This window comes from Drosophila bipectinata, chromosome 3L (assembly GCF_030179905.1).
Source record: "Drosophila bipectinata strain 14024-0381.07 chromosome 3L, DbipHiC1v2, whole genome shotgun sequence".
Classification (NCBI taxonomy): Eukaryota; Metazoa; Arthropoda; class Insecta; order Diptera; family Drosophilidae; genus Drosophila; species Drosophila bipectinata.
The window spans coordinates 24,766,848-24,791,118 of record NC_091738.1 but is presented as its reverse complement, the minus strand read 5'-3'; the positions used below and the strand labels follow the sequence as shown (position 1 = coordinate 24,791,118).

General features: G+C 43.5%; 1 protein-coding gene across 6 annotated transcripts in view; it reads left to right on the top strand.

Annotated features, from left to right (window-relative positions):
- The window catches only part of Myo81F (Myosin 81F), a 550,527-nt gene that overhangs the window by 469,023 nt on the left and 57,233 nt on the right, over positions 1–24,271 (top strand). For all 6 annotated transcript variants that reach the window (XM_070279498.1, XM_070279502.1, XM_070279501.1 and 3 more), the window contains one exon: positions 4,370–4,702. In XM_070279498.1, the coding sequence (XP_070135599.1) occupies positions 4,370–4,702 (333 nt within the window). The remainder of the gene's footprint in view (positions 1–4,369; positions 4,703–24,271) is intronic.

Genomic DNA, 24,271 nt, shown 5'->3' with positions numbered 1-24,271 from the left:
AGCGGCCAGTCTTTGGTTGGTCCTCCCACGTCAGCCATAGGCGAGTGGGCCGAGCCTGTAGCCTTTTCGCCGTCCACTGCTATTGCACTAGTTGCTCAAGGTCACAAGGTCGCGATCTTGGCTTGCTACAGTGAACATTCTTGTTCATAGTCGCGCTGGATCCTTTGCTCCATGCCGAGCTTTGTTGGATTCTGGATCGCAGGTGCACGTGATTACTTCCCGGCTGGCAGCTGCAGCTCCGGAAGTGCAAATCATTCATGGCGGTGTCTGGATGTTCTCCTGCGGTCCCACTGCTCCGAATACTCTGCCCTGGTTAACGCCGCCTGGAATTTTACCATAGCGCATCGATTTTCTTATCGGAGCCAGTCTTTTTAATGAGCTGTTGTGTGTTTGGCAAATTAAGCTATCAGTCGGCCTTTCGTTGCTGCAGAAAAACCGACTTGGATGGGTCGTGTGTGGAGGCGGTTCACATGTCCAGAAAAGATCACTCGTTTCCACTGCCCACAAGGATGTTCCGAAGAGCGCATCTATGCTGGATAATTAGTTAGATTGTCTGCTACGCCGGTTTTGGGAAATCGAAGACTGCTCCGAGCCTCTCGTAAAGCGGACGAAGGAGGAGCTAGATTGCGATGCGCATTTCGTGCAACATGTTGGATTCCGGCTCTTACACTGTGAGGCGGTTCAAATGCGTTGAAATGCGGTTCTAAGTTGCTTGGAGAATCTTACTCCCAAGACGTTCGACAATTTCTTTTCCTCAAAAGGAAGCTCTGCCGCCATTCTCAATTGAAGGAGCAATATGCTGCTTTCATAAAGGAGTATTTGGAGTTGGGTTATATGTCTTCCAATGAATCTTCCAATGAATTGATTAAGAATAAGCTGTGGTCTTACAGTCCTCCGTTTCTCTTGGGAGCCCATGAGGAGGAGCCATCCAGGGTCCCATCTGAGAAATCGATAGAAGTTACATTCTAGGGTCTGCTCATTGAGTCTCCGTATGTGTATATAATAGCGGCTTCTTAGTACTCTAATTCGTTTCCAACGCTGTAGAAGGTATTCGCTTACATATAGAAGGTTTTTCAACGAATTCGCCACAAAGGTGTCACGGCTAGCGATATCATGTCTGGAAAGCAGCTTTTATTGCGACTTGTGCAGCGTGTGCATTTTGGGGGAAAAAATGGTCATTGGATTTTGATAATAAGCATCCAATTATACTTCCTAAAAACCATCCAGTAACGCTAGATATAATTGTTGATTTCCATGAGCGAAATTTCTGTTGGCAATCATTCGGTCCTAATATTGCCAATTGGGGGAAGAAAAAAGGTGACGAAGGCAATACACAAATGCATCCGATGCTTCCGGGCTAACCCTCGGTTGCTGCAGCGCATTATGCCTGATCTCCCGGAGCAAAAAGTTAGCGGCTCTCAGGTCTATGGAGTCACTAGTGTGGATTTTTGTGGACCGTTCTATTATAAGCCCGAAGTGCGTCGTAAGGATCCAGTAAAATGTTACATCAGCGTTTTCATTTGTTTTGCCAACAAAGCCGCCCACCTGGAGCTTATAAGAGATCTGTTCACAACTTTTTTTCTGCAGGCCTTGAAGCGGTTTATTTTTACACCATTTTTACCGGGCTGTTGGATCTTCAATTCTTGGATTCGAGGAGCTGCGAACGCTGCTGTGCCATATTGAGGCTGTCATAAACTCACGACCTTTATTGTCTCTTTCAGAGAATTCTGCAGACCTTGATGTTCTAACCCCAGCTCTTATTTTAAATGGTGATCCATCAGTCAGCTTTATCGAGCCCGATGTCACAAAGCTTAATTTTATCCTATTGGACAGCTCTTATTTCCTGCAGCAGTCTTTCTGGTCCCGATGGAAGAAGGAGTACATAAACCTTCTTCAGCAGCTCTCCTAAGGACGTGCATCCGGTCCTGCATTGGCTTTGAACGAAGTGGTGCTAGTCAAGGACGAGAACCTACCTCTGATGAAATCGGACGTACCTTTCCGCTCGCAACAATTTTCCGCCGCTAGCTCACAGAGCTTGTGGATTTGTACCACCGAATTTATAGTTCGACGTGATTGCCCGAGCCAAGAAATAATACAAATAGCATAAAACTTTACGAACTCTTTGTTTAGAGGCTTTTCCCAAATACAATATTAATTACTCCTTGATCCCAACAATAGGTTCCGCTCCGTATCGTTCTGCTGCTGCTATTCCTCTTGCTGCGATGCCGTAGGTTCTCCTAACAGTCGCCCTTTCGCTGACCAATTGCAGGCTTTCCTATCTTTCAGAACACACCCTTGGGTCGTCTGCGACTGGTCTAAGACTAGGCAGCGCTCTTCCGCTCCGCTACACCAGGGAAACACCGCGCATATGCGCTAGCGAGTCTAGATCGGGAGTTAGCTCCGACTGCCGCCTCCGCTACACCTGGAAACACCGCGCATACGCGCTAGCGAGTCCGGATCGGGAGGTGGCCAGTGGTTGTCACGCCCCCACTTCACCTGGGAACACCGCGCATACGAGCTAGAGAGCCAGGATCCGGAGTAGCTGATGGTTGTTACGCCCCCACTGCACCTGGGAATACCGCGCATACGCACTAGCAAGCCAGGATCGGAAGTTGCCGTCAAAGACCGTAAAAGACCGTGCGTCGCGTCTCCACTACACCGAAGAAACACCGCGCTGGTGACCGGAGTGTTCCTGATCGGTTTCTTAGCTGGGCGTGAGTTAATGAGTCGGCCTATCCTTGTATTGCAGGACTACGCCAGACTTGTCCTTTCCTTACTTCGTAACAAGGCTAACTGCCGTAGTCGGCCTCTGATACCCTGGGCTTTAGAGAAACTGTCCTGCAACGGATCCTTTCTAAGCTCGTCTTTTACGCTCTACTCTCCTTGGGCTGTTGGGACGGTCCGTCCGTGGACGGTCCTTCAACTCAAACTACCGGGTCTTTTTTAGAAACGCTCTAACACTTGAATGTCGGACTCTCCAAAGGTGCACGGGCGGGCTTCCAGGGTCCCGTACACTTTGCGTCGCACCCCCCTTCGCTCCATCACTGCTGCTAGCCCCGCCGTACTATCTAAAGACGGCTGCGCGGTGTGCTGATTCCCCCTCCCCCTTTTGGCTACCTTTCCATTGTTGTATTCCGTTGCTCCAGGAACCGTTACGTTCCACGTTAATTCCGTCTTCCCACGGAGTGGCGGCGTTTTGCCCCTCACCGCCCCTTCGGCCAGGCTAGGCTCCTGGTCTTCACTTTCCCCCCACTCCCGTAATGATCCCTGGAATACTCCCCGTGGTAGCTCGGTTGGTAACCGGCGCGTGACACCTTTGGCCGGTTTCGCACCCCCTCGACCCTCCTTTGCCCCCGGTTACCTGTCTTGGCTGGTGGCGAGACTAAATCTCCTCACAGGCGGCTTGCGAGAATAATGCAGTTAATCCCTGGTCGAGATGGAGTCTTTCGAGTGGCGGTGATTAAAACCTCATCTGCAGTTACCAAGCGCGCAGTGTCAAAGCTGTACCTGTTGCCCCTTAAGGATGAAGTTTGAGTAAAAGCCCCAACTCGGGGAGAATGTCGGGTCAGGCAGCAAACAAACAGCTTTAAATAATTAATTAATAATCTACGCATTGTTGTCGCAAGCGGACTCCTTCCCGGCCGCTCGGCTTCAACTAATTTAGCATCTTAGGAAATTTTTTTTGACAGGGGGTACATTTTTTTTAAACTTGTCCCTGTTGGACATGCATTAAAGTTTTTCGCAAGAAACTTGGTTTATAGCTAACATAAAATTAGAGATAGAAAACAAAAAAAAAAAACTACGATGAAATTATAGCTAGGAGGTCCAGGGGAGGTTAAGTGGGTGTGTCCTGCGCAGCCTCTCTGTTATCCAGGAGAGAGATGGCCAACTCGCTTGGATGGTTATGCAGCCTCTGCATGTATTTGCTGCTACATCTCTGGATCTCTTCCTTCACCCATGGGAAACCACGCACTTCATTGTGAGAAGGGCTTGGGTGGGCAGTACCCCATCATTTTATAAGGATCGGCCGACTATATCCTATAGCTGCGTATCCTATAGCTCTATGTCCTATTGAACGATCTGAAATGGTTTTTGGTAAAAATACCAACTTTGGTATTTTTGAAGTTAGAAGTTTGGGGTTTATTTTTAGAAACTTGGGACTTTGTTTTAACTTTATTTTAATAAATTGGTTATATTATGATATTCGCATGAGAATCGAACAACTATATCCGATGTTTCCGGTTTTAACTGCAAGGGTATATCCACTTCGGCTCCGCTCGAAGTTAGCTTTCCTTTCATGTTATTAATTTTATCTTACGGTGTAAGAGTGTTTATTAAATTGCTTACTAATTAGGAAAATAATTTAAAGTGTGTTTTCAGAACGCAGGGGTGCAGAAGACGCCAATGGACTCCAAGCAGTGAGGAAATATTATGTACAACTAACCGAAGACCATGCTATGCTAAGATATATTTCATGGACGGAAAATACTATTCTATTGAATTTTATCCAAGTTCTACCGCAAGGGCTGTAACAGAAATCATAAAAAAAAAGATTGGACTTCAAGAAAATTCGAAAGGATACACAATTTATGAAGTAATTGGAAGCACTGAAAGAAGTCTTTTACCAGAAGAGAAAGTTTGCGACGTAATGGCAAAATGGGAAAAATATAGGACTTCCACCCAACAAGGAGCACAGTACCAGGTAAAAATAATGCATTTTGACAGTTTTATTTTCATTTTTTGTAATATTTGAAAGAATTTTTTGAATATATGAAACCCGAAACGTAAACATTTTCGAAAATTTTTTTGGAGAGGGGTCCACACAAATGCAAATTAAATATATTGTTGGACGATTATTATTATACCCTTGCAGAGGGTATTTTAATTTTGCGCAAAAGTGTGCAACGCAGTGAAGGAGACATCTCCGACCCTATAAAGTATATATATTCTTGATCAGAATCACCTCCTGAGTAGATATGAGCATGTTCGTCTGTCCGTCTGTTTGTTTCTATGCAAACTAGTCTCCTAGTTTTGATGCTATCAACTTAAAACTTTGCACACGCCCTTCTTTCCTTTGCACGCAGTATATAAGTCGGAATGGCCGGGATCGGGCGGACGATCGGAACTGGTATTTGGTGTTTAGTAAAAATACCAACTTTTGTATTTTTGAAGATAGAAGCTTGATTTTTATTTTTAGATTAGATTGTATTGTTTAGATTGTATATCCGGTTTTAACTGCAAGGGTATATCAACTTCGGCTTCGCCCGAAGCCATTTTACTATATTTAGAGCAGTGGTGGGCAAACTCTCATTTTACATAGCACGCGAGTGCTATAGGGTAGGAAATTCTGCCGCAGCGCTGCCGGCACACTGACAGTGTGAGCATTCTCAATTTTTTTAGAAGCTCTCTCATTTGCTCTCATTTTGACTCATTTGACATCCCAAACTTAAAAATCAAAATGTTTCCACTGAGAAAAATTGGGTTGAAAAAAGAAAAATCGTTCAGAATTTGGGTTGGAAAAAGTTTTCTTCATGGAGAATATAGATAGGGAAGCGTAGTTTTTCATTTGTTTAAGAAATGTTCCTAGAAAAGATGTCTTTAAAATAAAATACACTATTTTAGTTCCCATTCAAACTTTTGAATAACGAAAAATGAAATAAAAAAATACGTTTTTTTCGCTCAGTAAATTCTCTGCTCTCATTGTTTTTCTCTGCTACGCACACACTCAAATTTTAAACATGAGTTAGTTTTGCCCACCACTGATTTAGAGACATACCCCATTAGGCCTTACAACAGGTATAGAGCTTGATAGCTGCTTTGTTCGCTTATCCATGGTATTTAACTTTCAGCCCAGTTTCCTGTCCAAAGTAATTCTAGGCACTTAGCGTTACCACAAATGGTAAGTTTGTACATACAACTTCCTAGTGAATATGACAAGTTCGGTCTTGGATTGATTATCTCCTAACCCATTATTTTCTGCCCATTCTGAGAAAACCTTAAGTTTTTCCGTCATACGGTCGTACAGAGTATGTTATACTGCTTGAGGTCCTGTTTGTAAACCTCCCAAGCTACTTCTGTATTCGCTTTACTATCGAAGTAAACCACCATGGTGTTTTCTTTGACTTGGTACTGCCCGATTTGTTTATGAGACAACCCTTATTGTATGCCTTCTTGCAAACCGCCGTTAGCGTCCCTACCATGGTGTTAAAATCTGCCCTATGGTTAATTTTCCTTGTTGGAGGTTCCCCCAAGAATTTAACTAGCTTTTTCTTGTAGAGCTCCCAGGTTGCCTTCCTCCGTAGTGCTAGTTGAGTGAAGTTCTCGAATTTGACTACTAAGTCTATGAATTGGAGGTATAAGAAAAAGTGTTTCTCTTGGACTCTACAGCTAACCATGTCTTCTACAGAGTCTGAGTAAAGTGTGATATCTTGGTCCATGTACGTCAATCATACAGTAATAGCCCCCCTTGGGCTTTCTATTGCTCCGGCTACATTATCTTCATTGTTGAAGTTATGTGGCAAAAAGAAGTTAAGATTTTTTTTGCAAGTATGCAGGCTTGCCTTTTACCTGTTGTATCGGCTTTACAAAACCTCTTCTCCGACGCCTTCAATCCATGACTCCTGTCTCCTAGGCTCCAGAGTTCCTAGATGAGGGCTACATCAGCTCCACTCTCGGCATGGTGGAGTGGGAAAGTAGTGGATGTTGCCCTACTTTGATGCAGGTTTTTCTGTATGACTGTGAGAAACATCCTTAAGATTACGGGATTAACCCTTCCTCCTCATCCAACATTCCTTCTGTGTCGCGCTCTTTGAACGGATCCTCGATCCTCTCGATCCTCTGGCCCTTAGACGTCTGCCTTCAGCTCGATACCTGAATCTTGCTCCTGGATTCCGACTAATAAAACCAGACCGTCACGTGCTCGACTGTCACTTTATTCCCGACTTCTTCAGGATCCTCGCAGTGTTCCATTTAACATGAAAGCAATCTCTGACTCTCCATTCCGTCGTGTGTTGTGTCTGGGTGCTCATGCTAATTATCGCCAGGATGATGTTGGGGTCGGCCGCATTTTCTGAAAGCCATACTCGCGCCCTCGTTTAGATGGGGATTTCGTCCCAGTCAACCGCGTCCCATTATCTTGTATAGGCCTACAGATTGCACATCTTGGCACTCTATCGCCTTGGCGCTACCGTGGTACCCGCCTGCGTCTTCACATTCCTCATGAAGCGCCCATTCGCTTAGAGGTCCTTGGGGATCAGCCGATCTTTGGATCCCTTGTCATGGACTTCATGAGTGTTCGACCCTTCGTAACCTCGGCGAACGATTTGTTGCCGGTTGTAGCTGCTTGGACGATTCCGCCGATGGGTCCGCCGAGTTAGACGTCGAGTCTTGCCTTAGGAGTTCCACCGGTTGGTGTAGAGTTTGACCCTGAGGTCTTCTCCTTCACTCCGTATGATGGTGAAATTGCTAGCTCCGGCTTTGGTTTTGTGCCCCTATGGAGAATCCGGCACACTAGAATTAAGTTGTTGTGAATTGTTGTTGGAGGTTAAACTGCGGTAAGAAATTTATTAGAATAAAATAAACGTTGTAAGATTACAAGCCGGCAGTGTTGTCAATGGCGCGTCTTCTTCCTGATAAGGAAGTTCGCTTCAGCAGTGGTCCAATGTGTCAAGACAGCGGATCTGGACAACATACCATTTGGAACTGCCAACGGTTCATCGAAGTCACACCTACAGAGAGATGGAGGCTCGTGAGAGAAGGGATCGAATATGATTAACGTGCTTGCAAAGCGGGCATACGACTATATCGTGCGCCGTATCGAAAGAATGCCCTGTGAGTGGATGCAGAAAGAAGCATCACCGCCTTCTTCATGAAGCAAACAATGAAGGCTTCAGGAGACCACCACAGCGAGGAGGAATGGGAGAAGCACTAATCAGCATCAACGGGCAGTTGGACCGAGGGAAGGCGTCCGAGTAAACGAAAAAGCATCGTCATTTTTGGATGCTAAGGCGATGCCGGAAAGGAATTCAGCTGTGTCGAAAAGGACGGAGAATGACTACTGTTCCGTGTATTGCCGGTGACGCTATACGGAGGTGGGAAGCAGGTGGATACTTACGTGCTGCTGGATGAAGGTTCCTCTGCGACCATGGTCAACAAAGAGCTGATTGAAGAGCTTGACGTACAGGAAGTACGACGTCAGCTAAATATAAAATGTTTGGAGGTAGAGCCAATAGACAGCCTACTAACGTAGTACGTTTGCAGATTAATGGGTTTGCGGAGTCTGCTTCGAAGAGATGTGAAGAGCGACAACAAAGACGCTAGACCGATGAAGCCCTTTGAGAATGTAGTACCGAAACTGCTTATTGGACTGATGGGTTGTTTTTGGTCTTGACGTTCCTCTGTGACGTTGGTCGTGGCAAACTGGAGTTTGCCGATGCAAAGTTTGCATTGAAGAAATGTGAGGAGCATCCACAAGAACGCTCGATTACCGATGAAGCCCTATGAGAATGCATTACCGAAGCTGCTTATTGGACTGGACCATGGGCATTTAGGATTGCCATTGAAAACGAGACGGTTTGCCAGACAGTTAAAGTACGCAGCCGCAACCGAATTTGGATAGGTTTCTTTTGGTCCTGTGAGAGAACGAGAGTCGAGAGAGTCGCCATCACCGAGTACTTGTCTGCTAGCCACGTCTTTGGATTATAACGTGGAACGATTGGTGGAGGACTACTTCGACATCGAGAATTTTGGTGTGAAGTTGGCGCCAGAAGTTGCAGCCAGCGACGACGTGACGGCCCAGCAGATCTTGATTCGAAAGATTTAATTGGCATTCGATGCGGCGGCACGAGTCGGAGAAGTCTTATTGAATTCGGCGCGGAGCAAAGGGCCACTCACTATAAGCCCTTGACATCTATTTTCTTTCATTTCAAGGAAGGTGCTGTCCGAGTCTGCAGTCACATTAAAGAGATGTTTCACCAAGGGAGAGACGGGGATGTCCTCACCGCATGCTTACCGAGTGCGGCGCATCATGTGAAGACCGCGAATGCCAGGCGATTTCTGGAATCGGACCCCAGAGCTTTCAAAGCCATTGTGGAATATCACTACATGGATGACTATGTGGACAGTGGAGATCGATTCTATTGAAGTGTCTACCCGAGTGAAGGAGGTACATCCAGAAGGCGGATTCGAGCTGTGCAAGTTCTCGTCTAGCTCCACGGTAGAGAGATCACGCCCAGAGTATTGGATGGGGCAAGGCCGAAAAGAAGATTTTGGAAATGCGGTGGCAGCCAGCCACCTGATGCCTGATAATAAGAGCGAAATAATTGTTGCGAGAGGTCTGGAGGAGGAAGACGCTTGAAGGATAGTGAATATGTTTGACATGCAAGTGTTTGAGGATGCGAGTCAGTCGGAATTTGCGGCGGTGATCTACTGGAGGATCACGTATGCGGATGGCAGCTTGCAAGTGAGGTTCGTGTGTGCAAAGACGAAGTGCGCACCGATAGGAACTGTGGGAACCGGCAGCAAGATGCTAAGCAAGATGCATCGACGCTTTTCAGAAGAGCGTCGCTCTCCTCTCTATAACTCTCTTTCTCTCTCTTTTCTTATTTGTAACTGGGTTTTAGTTTAATATCGGCACTCAAAGCTATCGGAGAGTGACAAAAAAAAAAACTTTCTAAAAACTCTAACTGCGCGTTGAAATTTCTAGAAGTTGTACAGTGTTACATTGACGAGGGAAACTAAATAGAACTTAAATTAAAATTGCGACCACGACCGCTTGCACTTCACGTTGTCGTAAGTGACCCACTTTTCATCGCCAGTCACCATCCGATCCAAAAACGGGTCGATTTTGTTGCGATTCAGAGACTATTCTCATGCATCTATACGGTCAAAAATTTTTCTTTTGCGTCAAGTCGTGTGGCACTCATACATCCAGCTTTTTTTTTTAATCCAAGCTTCTTCAAATGATTAATAACCGACCAGCTCTTGACCGATGCTACAGCTGCTACTATGCCTGTCTCTTGCGACCAATTTAGCGACTTTGTCGCAATTTTCGACGACAGGGTTTCCGAAGCGTGGCGCATCTTCGACCATCTCTGCACCAGAACGAAAACGTTGAAACCATCGTTGTGCGGTGGAAATGGAAACTGTATCGGGTCCATAAACTGCAAAAATTTTATTGGCAGTATGAAATACATTTTTGCCTTTATCGTAGTAGTACTGTAAAATATGCCGTATTTTCTCTTTACGACTGAAAATAAACAATAATAAATCAAACGCGTATTAGCGCGTGAAAAGAGCTTGCGACAAATAAAACTACAAATTAGCGCTTGCAAAGACACCTAGAAGACTTTTTTGACAATCTATTATATTAAAAAAAATATTTGTTTTGTTTTTGTTTTTTTCAGTTGCAGCGTGATTAGGGATGGCTGAAAATATTATAAGACCTTTCCTATGTGAGAATTTGGAAAAGTCCGTTCTCCGTAGAGAATGGGAGAACTGGCTTCGAGCTTTCAAAATGTATCTGGAAGTGGATTTATTTCATCAAGTCCATTACAAGAAAAATAACGAAAGCTGCATTAGGTGGCATATAATTACAACGGGTTGCGTATGCACTTCCGGGGGCTATAGTAGAATATGATGAAGAAGAAAAAAATTATGTTTTTGCAATACTAGTCGATAATTGGCAAATTTGAGTCGAGTAAATTGACAAAATACTTTTCACCAAAACAAAATTCGCCGATTGAGCGGCACCTTTTTAAAAAAAAAATATCACCTGTAGTTTCGGTTCAAGTTTTGGAAATGGAGAAAATAGGCTTAAAAGACATATTTATTTATTATTGATACTTGGGCAAGTTCGGAACTAAAAAAGAAACTGTTAGAAAAGAAACATAGAAAAGGAACGCCTAAGGAAAAAGTTAGGCGAAGTCATCGAGGCGTGCCAGGTCGACGAAGAGATCAGTTAGCAGTCCCAGCTAATGCTAGCAAAGCCAGAGACCACTTATAAAATCTCAAACTTGAAAGCGCGACAATCGTTAGATTGTCAATCTAATCGCGGTAATAGCGATTGTGGTAGATGTGGGCGGTCAGGTCATAAGGAGGATAGCCCATGCCAAATGGTTTTGAAACGTCCATACCTGCAATCGTACGATAGAAAGAATGTTGGAAACGTAAAACGCAGGAATGTGCGCTGGATTAAAGACGAGAACCAATTGGAAAAAAATACCGATCGAGAAAGCTGTTTTAAAATAAATAGTGACGAGGGACAAGGGGAATGGATAAAATGCCGGACGGGGGCGAAGAGGTTGCAATGATAATCGATTCCGGATCTCGAATTAATCTTATCTCGCAGGACGATTGGATGGATCTACAGCAGTGAGGGGCAAACTCCCATTTTCCATAGCACGCATGCATAGGGTAGGAAATTCTGCCGGCACACTGACAGTGTGAGCATTCTCAAATTTTTTTAGAAGCTCTCTCATTTGCTCATTTAATTTATTTGACAGCCCAAACTTAAAAATCAAAATGTTTCTACTGAAAAAAAAGTTTTCTCCATAGAAAAATAGGGAATAGGGATAAGATAGATAGGGAAGCGTAGTTTTTCATTGGTTAAAGAACTGTGGTCAGCAAAGCTTTCTTTAAAATAAAATACACTATTTAAGTGCCCATTCCAAATTTTGAATAAACGAAAAAATAGGTTTTTTTTTCGTTCAGTGAATGTTCTGCTCTTATTGTATTTCTCTGCTACGTATACACTAAAATTTTAAACATGTGTGTTGATTTGCCCTCCGCTTGTGTTGATTTGCCCTCGGAGGCTATAAAACTACTTATTAACATTCCGAACTTAATGTGGCAATGTGATAGCTGCGTCATTGGAAATGATTCGCATTCCAAAATTGATGAGCTAAATCATAAAGTTCTAGATCTGGAGTCCCGCTTCGAAAGCCTTAATGCCAAAGTTGACCTAGCCCTGGTAAATGGAGCGGCTGTGCCCGCTGGACGCGCCTCCTCGGCTGGGGTGCAAGTTGTTGCTCCCCCTGCTATGCCCACCAGCACTGGGAGCATAAAGGCTACTCTGGGGCAGGCCCCAACGGCATCTAAGGGGGCTGTCCCGAAGAAGAAGAAGCGGATCAACCCTAATAGGCGCATTCTGGGACAAGCTCCCAGTTGCGCTCAACTTCAAGTGCTTCCCACCTTGAAATACCTTCATGTGGGTAAATTCGCGACGTCTACCCAACCGGATGCATTGTGCAAATTTGTCGCAGATAAGCTGAACGTGGAGCCCAATGATTTAGTCTGTGCTAGGCTGATTAAAAAGGATGCTGACATCAACGCCTTCAAGTTCGTCAATTTTAAATTGGGAGTTCCGGAGCAAAATTTCCCAACAGTCTTCAATGACGATTTTTGGCCCATGTCGGTAAAAGTCAGCCGGTTTGTTCATAGAGAGCCGGCTAAGGTTATTGACCTCCCGGCGATTCTACCTTTACCGCATTCGCAATCTTCAAAAAACCCCCAGTAAGCGGCGCCGCTGGCGCCGTTACATCGTTTTCTTCTCAAGCTGCAGTTCGTCACCCCGATTGCTCTCTGCTGCGCTACCAACAACAATCGGCGTGGGCGTTCATGGTAACGGTTGACGCTGTCTTCAATTCCTCCAATAATTGGCTTCGTTTGCTGATCGATATTCTTCAACAACAACAACTTTTTTCAAGGCGAGTTGTTTATTTCTTATCTTCACTTGTGGATGCCCAGCAACAACAAGACGATGGTAATCGAGACGTTGGCAGCGCATCGCTTATCTTATCTCTTTTCGTTGGGCCACTCGCTGGTGCTTTATTTTCGCCGATGGAAGATGTTTATTTACGTTTTGGACCCGTGGGTCGATCTTTGCTGCGTTTGGATGTGCCTGACTATGAACGCTCAATGTTTTCACCTGGCACGGAATCTGCCTTGCTACTGGACTCTCGCAGGTCTACTGATGAGACTAATGGAAATTTCTATGTGTCCTTGTCGGCTATTTTGCAAGCTATGCGTATTGGATATGCCTCCACATGCACCAGTACCAGATGTGCACTTTCACCATCACCGCCTTGCCGTCCAATTCCCAGTTTGGACTGTAGCTACTCGTCGTCCTTGGACCCTAATAAAAGCCTAAAAGTTCTATTCCAAAATATATCGGGAATGAGAACCAAGACCCGGATGGTATTCCTCAATTCTTCTGCCTGCGATTTTGATGTAATCATCCTTGTGGAAACCTGGCTCAATGACAAATTCAGCTCCTCTGAGTTCTTCGAGCCTAATTTGTACCATGTATTTCGAAAGGACCGAGATGCATTCAGTACCCAGTGTGAGCGAGGTGGAGGTGTGATCATCGCTATCCGTCGATCTCTTCAGGCTACACCACTGCGCCTTCCGGTGGCCGACCCTTTACTGGATCAGCTTGCGGTCTCAATCCAGGGCGTCCATGGCCCGTTCGTCATCATTGCATCATACATCCCTCCGAACAGCGCATTCAGTATATATCATGCGCATATGGAAAACATCACTAGTGTCTGTGCTAGAACGTCGGACCCTACCGCTTTGATGGTAGCTGGCGATTTCAACCTGAGCTCCATTGTCTGGTCTTGGGACCCGGAATCTCCCTGCATGCTACCTAGCAACGTTCACCAGAGTCATGAAATTGTAGTTTTAGATGGTATTTTTAGTCTGGGCCTCTCCCAAGTAAATAATATTTTTAATGATTTATCCAAAATTCTTGATCTTATATTTTTAAATAATTTGATTAATAGTAAAGTAGAATTATGCAATGTACCATTAAGTCCTTGTGATATGCACCACAAGCCGTTGGTAATTAATATTGAGTTTTATAGTTTTTTGCCTTCTGCTTCCCCCATTCCATATTATCATCTGAATGATACTAACTTGTCACTTATTAACGCCTCTATTTCAGCCTTTGATTGGGTTTCCCTTTTTTCGGATGGCTCAATCGATGATTGTTATACTAAGTTCTTGGTTGCCCTTTTTAATATTATTGATACTTATGCCCCTGTGAGGGTACGAAGATCCTATAGGCTTCCCTGGTACACAAAAGGTTTAAAAAACTTAAAGAATAGAAGGGATAAGTACTACAAACGATTTATATTGACAGGTGAGACTCGAGCAGGAGAGCTGTACCGGCAATTTAAGCGGGAATTTGATTTCCTTAATAAGTTCCTCTACAATTAGTATATATCCGATGTCGAAGCTAGCCTTCGATCCAATCCTAAAGCTTTTTGGCGGTTTGTTAACAGCAAAAAGTCAAAATCGGACATACCTTCATCCATATGTTATGGTAATTTAGCAGCCGACTCGGATCAGGGCGTTTCTGATCTTTTTGCAAAATACTTTGCCTCTAACCTGGAGCCGAAGGTTCCTTGGAGTGATCATGAAACTCTTCTTAGCATTGAGCCTTTTCTTAATGTGAGTAACATGGACGTTTTGGACGGTGACCTAGTTGAAGCCACTGGACATCTGACCGAGTCGCTCACACCTTACGTGGACGGTATCTCCCCATTCTTTCTTAAGAGGAGTATCGCTTCTCTTGCTACTCCCCTTCAACTGCTGTTCTCCTTTTCGCTCTCTTCTGGTAGATTCCCCCACCGGTGGAAGATTACTTCTATAACGCCTATTCACAAAGGTGGCAGTAGGTGTGATGTTACTAACTATCGACCTATAGCCAAAATTTGCAACGTCGCTAAGATACTGGAGCGGATAGTAACTAAAAAATTGACTTTTCTGGCTCGCAATTTCATATCCCCCAACCAGCATGGTTTTCTGCCTGGGAGGTCCACTACCACTAATTTAGCTGTCTTTTCTAAGCACTGCTTTGAAGCTTTTGAAAACCGATTTCAGGTTGATGCCATTAACACCGACTTCTCCAAAGCCTTCGACAAAGTGTGTCATGCTGCCCTTCTGGCCAAATTATATAAATTAGGTATTCATTCCTGCCTATTAAGTTGGTTCGAGTCTTATCTGGCTGACCGACCTTGCCACGTTACTGTTGGAGACGCTATCTCAAGTCCATTTGTCACCTCCTCTGGTCTTCCACAAGGCAGCTCTCTTGGACCTCTTCTATTTATAATTTTCATTAATGACATCTCGTCATGCTTTCGTCATTCGCACTTTTTAATGTATGCGGATGACCTTAAAATCTATAAAGAGATTAGCTGCATTAGTGACAGTTACTTGTTACAGGAGGATATATCCAGAGTTTACTCATGGTGCTCCCGCAATTTTCTTCCATTAAACTTATCTAAGTGTTTGTTTACCCGTTACAGTAGGCGGTCTCTTGAAATCTGTACGGGTTATTCCATCAATAATTATAATTTGGCAGCTAAAGAAGAGGTGTTAGACCTTGGTGTCTTATTCGACAGCAAATTTAAATTTTCGGGTCACTTAGACTACATTTTACCTAAAGCGTATGCTATGCTGGGCTTTGTTAAGAGGCACGTGAACCAGTTTAAAAGTCCATACTCGAGCCTCAGCGTCTATGCTGCATTCATTCGGTCGAGGCTGGAATATGCCTCAATCATTTGGAACCCGGAGTGTAAAGTTCGTTCCAACAGAATTGAGCGACTCCAGAAAAAATTTTTAAAATTTGCACTTCTGCCTCTAAGGTTTCAGGATCCTGTTCCTTCATACCAGAGCCGTTGCCTTCTTCTGAACGTTTTCACGTTGGAGGATCGGCGTAAACTGGCAGCGTTAACCTTTTTAAATAATTTAATCGTTAATAACATTGATTGTCCTTTTTTGTTGGGACTCGTTAATTTCAATGTTCCTCAAAGGGATCTTCGTACCTTTGCCCCCTTTCGGGTCAAATGTCATAGGGCCAATTATTTTTTAAATGAGCCGATAGAGCGGGCTCTTTCTTATTTTAATTCTTTGCCGCCTAGCCTCCGAACTGAGTGGGGCTCTGATAAGGGTGTGTTAAAACACAAGTTATTAAGGCATTTATTAAGTTTTTGTTAATTTTGTAGTTTTATTTATTAGGTGTAAGTTGTTATGTTATGTAGCCATGTAAGGATTTGTCCATTGGCGAAATAAATAAATAAATAAATAAATAAATAAATGTGTGCGTTTTGCCCCCAGCTGATCTACAGTCAAAACAAGAAAGGAAAGCTAACTTCGGGCGGAGCCGAAGTTTATATACCCTTGCAGTTAAAACCGGATATATATCGCAAACATCGGATATAGTTGGCCGATCCTTATGAGAATGTAATAATATAACCCAATTTATTATAATATAAAATCTAATAAAAAGTCCCAAACTTCTATCTTCAAAAATACAAAAGTTGGTATTTCTACCAAAAAACATTTCCGATCGTTCAGTTATATGGCAGCTATATGGCAGCTATAGGATATAGTCGGCCGATCCCGGTCGTTCCGACTTATATACTGCGTGCAATGGAAAGAAGGGTGTGTGCAAAGTTTCAAGTCGATAGCTTTAAAACTGAGAGACTAGTTTGCGTAGAAACAGACAGAAAGACGGAGAGACAGACGGACAGACGGAAATGCTCATATCAACTCAGGAGGTGATCCTGATCAAGAATATATATACTTTATAGGGTCGGAGATGTCTCCTTCACTGCGTTGCACACTTTTGACCAAAATTATAATACCCTCTGCAAGGGTATAAAAAGAAACTGTTTTCAATGTGCATACAGAGATCCAAAATTTATTTAGGGGATATACACAATTTTAAACGTCACTTGTGTTTTTCAGGCGCCAATGGGTGTCAGGCCAGGCTCTGAGCTTCTTCCTTTTTTGTTATGGGAAAGGGACAAAAATCACTACTTGGACGGGAAACTGCAACCAAATTAAATGTTCTCCAAGTAGGGTTACCGATAAATCACATTAAAGAAGTCACGCCGTTTCCTAAGTGGAAGGAGATTAGCGTAAAACTGTCAATAGATCCACATGTTTACCCGGTGAAACAAACTTTGAGACGCATTTCTGTCGCGTTGGAAGATAAAGTCCACGCCAAGCTTGAGGAAGCGCGAAGCTGGATATTATCGAATCGGTTAGTGGCCCCAGTCCTTGGATCTCACCCATAGTGATAGCACTTTAAAAAAAAACGGCGATATCCGAATGTGTTTGGATATGAGACAGGTCAATCGGGCAATCCGCACGGTAAATTACCCGTTACCTACTTTAGAAGCTTTCATGACCAGGTTGAAGGATGCAAAGTTGTTTTCACAGTTGGATCTGAAAGATGTGTATCATCAATTAGAACTCAATACTTTAGAAGCTTTCAATACTTTAGAAGCTTTCATGACCAGGTTGAAGGATGCAAAGTTGTTTTCACAGTTGGATCTGAAAGATGTGTATCATCAATTAGAACTACCATCAAAATACCGTACCATGAAAAATAAAAACCTTCATAACATATCGAGGATTGTTTAGATACAAAAGATTGATCAGAAAATCAATCTCAGAAAATCTTGCGAGATTTTTGAAAAATACAATGAACTTTTAAAAAACGAAAATGTATTTGGAAGACAAACAGGATAAAGTTTGTGGGTCATATTTGGACGGACAAAGGAATTTAAGCAGATCCGGAGAAAATATCGGCGATTGGTTTGTTTCGAGCTCCCAGACACAAAGAAGAAACGCATAGATTCTTGGGTTTCCTGGGTTTTTTACGTACGTGGGGAAGTAAATTCAAGACCTGGCGGATCTGACTGAACCGTTACGGGTGTTGTTAAAGAAGGTCAAAAGTTTATTTGGGGACCTTCTGAAGAAAAAGGGTTCCACATGTTAAAATTAGCGTTACCCAAGATTCCAAGTCTCTCATACTTTGACCCTAAAAATAAAACTCGACTGATTGCTGATGCTAGCCCTGTTGCTTTGGGAGTAGTACTGCTTCAATTTAAACATGACCTCGACCCAAATTTTATTGCTTTTGCCAGTCGTAGTGCTTTTGCCAGAAACGCTACTCTCAAACTGAGAAAAAGAGTTTGGCTTCGGTCTGGTTAGTGGAGAGATTCTATTTTTACCTAATGGTTATATCCAAATAAAGATGTAACGCATCCAGGTACTCGTAGCTTAACCATAGTATCTAGTTATCGGAATGAAACACTTGGTCTTGAAATCAATGAGAATTTCTTAGATCCAAAGTGGCATCCGAAACTCTTAATACGTACGAGGTATATGTCAGATGGAATGACATACGTATTTTATATAATTTTGGTCAAAAGTGTGCAACGCAGTGAAGGAGACATCATCGAACCTATAAAGTATATATATTCTTGATCAGGATCACCTCCTGAGTTGATATGAGCATGTCCGTCTGTCCGTTTGTCTGTCTGTCCGTCTGTTTGTTTCTACGCAAACTAGTCTCTCAGTTTTAAAGCTATCGACTTGTAACTTTGCACACACCCTTCTTTCCTTTGCACTTTCCTTTTCTTTCCTTCCTTAGCTTCAAGCGGCTGGACTTGGACAGTGTTATGGACAGACTCGAAAACAGGGCTGCGTTGGATTGGCAGCATGAGCAGGCGCTACAAACAGTTCGTAGGGAACATAGTAGCTGAGATTCTGGAGTCAACGAAGGTGGTTGAGATTTTGGTAGCTTAGTCGCTGAGATTCTGGAGTCAACGAAGGGCCACCAATGGGGATGGATACCGTCCGCCGATAACGTGGCGGATGATGCGTCTGCAATGCAGCGTGGGGTTAAGCGAGGAGTCACAAGGTTAAAGGGAACAGCATTCCTGAGGAGACCAGCAGCTAGCTGGCCAGGATCTGCACCCGACGACGAAGCGGATGCAGTGGATAAAGGAGTGAGTTTGTGCTCGTCGGTGCAAATGATTCGTTTATATCGTTGCCGAGGTTCTCAAACTACAGGCAATTGGTGAGGACAACGGGTAAGGTTCACCTAAGGTCCACATCCTAAGGCTTATGCGCCGATGCCGTGAACACCGAGATGAGCTTGAGAGCTACGGTCTCACTGTGGCTGGGTGTGGGGCAGCAGAGAACTGGTTGGTCCGCAAAGCGCAATTTGAGGCGTTCACGGATGAGATGCGGCCGCTGAGAACGGACTGAAAGTCCCTAAAGGAAGCGACATATGTGGACTGGCGCCATACCTAGATGGGAATGGAGTCCTGCGAGCGTACAGCAGGATTGATGCGGCGCTGTGCCTATGCACATTGAGGCAAAGAGGCCAGTGATCCTTTCACACCGGCACAGTCTCACCGAGATGATTGTGTGCGATGCCCACGGAAGGATGAAGCAGCAAAATGTGCATGCGGAGCGATCACGGAGATCCGGACCAGGTTCTGGAGAACGATTTCCAATTAAGATTGATAATGGGACCCCTTCCAACGGATCGTTTGAGGCCTTTACATGTCTGAGGCCAATGGTTGGACGTTCAAGAGCACCGGTCTGAAATTTCATCTGCCGTCGAGGGCCAGTGCATAGACTGCCCGAGAGGAACCAGACGGTGCTATCAGGCAAAGGCATCGAATGGATATTTAATTGCTTATCGAATCTGTCCAAGCGAACGAAATATCACGCGATTGTTATCTATCGATTTTTGGCTCCCGGTAAAATTACCGTGAATATGTTTATTTGGAAAATGTGTGATTTGGATTCTAGTGCCAGTAGTTAGAGACTACTTGAATAAGGCTAGTACTGGACTACTCAAATGATCTTAGTACGGGACTACTTAAGAGTGTAGAACTCGACTAAGTACTTAACTAATTAATACAGCTAGTTTGGGGTAAAATATTTGTACAGTGATAAAACTGTATTTAAAATTCCTACAACACAGGCCGACCATATCCACGCCTGTGCCACGCATGGAAACTCCTTATCGATACCAGAAATGGTTTCGATTGAAATCCCAAGCGTGGGGTGACAATGATCCTCAGGGGTTGAAAGACCGCAGAGGGCGGTGGTGGAGCTAAAGATGTGGCTCCGGCTTAAACCAAGTTTCTGTAAAGGAAATGCAAGAGAGAATGCAAACTATGGGATGCAAAGAGAGAACTGTTAGAATATATTTAAGGTTATAGTTTGCAACGTAGCCCCGAGTATTCTAATAGTATTCTGATATTGGAATCAATACTGATTGATCGGAAATGCTATAAGTTCCTGCACATACATATGTGTGGCTGCTCGCACGACGGCGTAAACATGTTTTTGCTTCCAAATTTCAATTTTTCAACGTTTCTGTTTACTACGCAAATAATAGAACAACTAGAGTGCAAGAGTGCAAATCGAGTTAGGATGATAGCCTACTGCATAGAAAAGTTGCTCTCTGTACAATTTTCCTAGGTTCGCGATCCTCCTTAAGACTGTCGATGCTTTTCTTTTTTTTTATTGTCTTTAAACTCGTAAAAATTTCCGGGGAGTCCGTCCGTAATTTTGTCATCCAACACGTCAGTCACTTCAATCACGTCACGTCGTCAGTCACTTATTTTACAACAACAATAATTTTTACAACAATAGCAATAGAATGAATTTCAAAACAATAATAACAAAATAAACGATGATGTAGTCGCCCGATAGCTGCGTTGCATCTCACTGAGAGTACCCTATTGTTGAAGTATGATACCAGTAGCTTTTGGGTGTATGTTGGCAAATACGTTTTAATTTTGTGCATAAGTCCAATGAGCCAAACACGGTCGAAAGTTTGAGATAGGTCGAGGAAAATACCGCTATTGTATTCTCGCTGTTCGAAGGCTAAGCGTATTTAGGATGTTAATCTGTTCACTTGCTCAATGGTTCCGTGGTTTCTTCGGAAGCCAAAGGTGTGTATTATTGGGGCAAAAATGAAAGCTTCCAGATGAGGTATTATCAAGCATTTTTCGAACAATTTTGACAAACAAGATAGAAGGCTTATTGGTCTGTATGATGAAGGAATTGTGTGGTCTTTTCCAGGCTTCGGTATCATTATAATGATGGATGTCTTCCACTTACTTTGGAAAATATTATCCATTTATTATCCCATTTAATAGTTTGCAGATGATCTTTATAGCGCATTTTGGAAGTTCGATCAGCATCTTTGGCGTCAATAGGTCACCACCGGGAGCCTTTTTTAGTTTTAGCTCTCTAATGACTTTTTCGATTTCGTTCGTCCGGAATGAAGGTGAAGTTGGCTGACACTCAGTTTAGCACCCTTCAGCTACTAACTGAGTCTCCTAAGCGTAAGAAATCCGCTGTTTGTGATCCGCCTCAGCCTACTCAGCCGTCAATAACGCAGCCGCTCATATCTTTGGCCACTCCAAGGTCTAGAACTGAGAACAATTCGCCGTCCGAATTTCTCAAGGAAAATGAGCAATTGTCTGATATGTCCTCTGTGGTATCCCTTCAAGTGATACCACAGGTCCTAGTATATGAAACCCCCGTCAGACTCACCCAAAAGGGTATTTCAAAGTCCGGACCACCGGCACCGACTGATGCTGCAGTTCTCGTACCTGTGACACAAAAACCCCTACAGGTGATTCCTCCATCGAAACATATATTTGTTTCTCGGCTTGCCCCTGATACTTCAGAGATTGATATCTCGGCTTATATCAAAGCCAAAACAAAAGCCGACATAAAGTTGTAGGACATAGCAAAATTTAAATATAATTAATTTAAATATAAATATAATCTGGCGTCCCTCCTTGAAGCCATCTTGGCCCGTTATTATTTACGCTTTTTATAAACGACTTGCTCCCTGCTTTAACGAACTCTCTAGTTCTTATGTGTGCAGATGATGTAAAGCTTTGTCTTCAGTACAAATCCATCTCTGCTCAATGCAGTCTTCAGTCTGACCTTGATAACTTTCAAAAATGGTGTTTAGCTAACGATTTAATACTTAATGGATCAAAATGCAAGCATATGTCTTTTTATCGTTCTTGCCCTCTGCATGCTACGTATTCTATTAATGGGATTGCCTTAGAGAAATTAACTCAGGTTAATGATCTCGGCATCCTATTAGACATAAAACTTAAATTTGCCGACCATATTTCCTTAATGGTTAATAAGGCTAAAGGAGTCCTTGGTTTTATCAAAAGGTGGTCAAAAGAATTTAATGACCCCTATATAACCAAAACACTAATCATTTCTTTGGTCCGTCCTATACTGGAGTACGGTTCATGTGTCTGGAGTCCCCAATATGGAGTACATCAGGACCGCATAAAATCCGTACAAAAGAATTTCCTAACTTTTTCTTCACCATCCCTAAACTTACCTAGCTTAAAAAATCGTAGGACAATGCTCGGTGTAGTTTTTTTGCATAACGTAATTAATGGGGATTTAGTTAGTCAGCATTTACTAAAACGCTTAAATATTAACATTCCTAATAGAAGGACTAGAATCTTCAGTCCTGTATTTCTTAGCCGTTGTAGTTCGACATATGGGCAACACGACCCTTTTAGGGTCTTATGTTCGAACTACAATGGTCTCTACTCTATAACTTCTTTCTTCTGTCCTTCAAATTTAAAGTATAGAATTTTTAATTTCCTTACTAACTCCTCCTAGCTTAATATTTACTAATTATTCGTTTCTCGAGCGCCCCTCGGTCGTCTGGGCCTTTAAGCTTTATGATGAATACAGAAATGCTAGCTGATGCTCTAATTGATGCACAAGCCATTTCAAATTCTGTAAGACCGCGAAAAAAAAAAAAAAAACAAAAACACAGACCTGTTTATTTCTCCCATTTATAATTGCATTGTACAATCGCATTCCTTTGGGAGTCACTAGGCGTGATATCCACAGTGCGTATGTTTGGCGAGAGGTTGTGGCTTTTTATCTTTATTTTGAATGGAAATAAAATTCTTGACGGCGAAGCCCTTTTCTTGAAGAGTGGTTTTTATTTCCGATGGGTAACATCGGGTTCGATTCCCTTTATTACCATTTGTAGGCCCTTACTGCTTTTCATCTGGTACATGTAATAGTTTTTCTGTTCAATGTCCAGATATTTTGACACGATTCGGAAGTGCTCTTCAGTCTTGGTTTGAACACTTGTTTCACGGATGTACCCTTTGATAAGCGGGACAACATGAAAGTTGTCACCATTCCCGATCAACGGCGTTTCCGATCAGCCTGCATCTAGCTTTCTTAGAGTTCGGACGTTTACTTTTTCACTCATGTCGCCTCTCGTTTGCACCGAGTGCAGTGTAGAAGTTACTGCTACCCAATTTCGTGGGTGTGAGGCCGTTCGGTGCGCGTCGATCTGCCGGCGTGCCTACCACACCGCTTGTGTGGATTTGCCCTCGGAGGCTATAAAACTACTTATTAACATTCCGAACTTAATGTTGCAATGTGATAAGGCGTTTCTAAAGCCTTAATGCCAAAGTTGACCATGCCCTGGTAAATGGAGCGTCTGTGCCCGCTGGACGCGCCTCTTCGGCTACTGTGCATGTTGTTGCTCCCCCTTCTATGCCTACCAGCACTGGGAGCAAAAAAGCTACACCGGGCCAGGCCCCAACGGCATCTAAGGGGGCTGTCCCGAGGAAGATGTGGATCAACCTGAATAGGCGCATTGTGGGACAAGCACCCAGTTGCGCTCAGCTTCAAGTGCTTCCCACCTTGAAATATCTTCATGTTGGTAAATTCGCTAGGTCTACCCAACCTGATGCACTGTGCAAGTTTGTTGCAGATAAGCTAAACGTGGAGCCCAGTGATTTAGCCTGTGCTAGACTGATAAAAAAGAATGCTGACATCAACGCCATCAAGTTCGTCAACTTTAAATTGGGAGATCCGGAGCTAAATTTCCCTACAGTCTTCAATGATGATTTTTGGCCTATGTCGGTAAAAGTCAGCCGGTTTGTTCATAGAGAGCCTGCTAAAGTTATTGAATTATTGGCAATTCTACCTTTACCGCAATCGCAATCTGCAAAAAAATCCTCAGTAAGCGGCGCTGCAGTTTGTCACCCAGATTGTTCTCTGCTGCGCTACCAACAACAAACGGCGTGGGAGTTATTAGTAACGGTTGACGCTGTTTTCAATTCCTCCAATAATTTACTTCGTTTGCTGATCGATATTCAGCAACAACAACATCTTTTTTCAAGGCGAGTTGTTTATTTCTTATCTTCACTTGTGGATGCCCAGGAACAACAAGACGATGGTAATCGAGATGTTGGCAGCGCATGGCTCATCATATCTCTTTTCGCTGGGCCACTGGTGCTTTCTTTTCGCCGATGGAAGATGTTTATTTACGTTTTGGACGTGTGGGTCGATCTTTGCTGCGTTTGGATGTGCCTGACTATAAACTCTTAATGTTTTCACCTGGCACTGGATTTGCCTTGCAACTGGACTC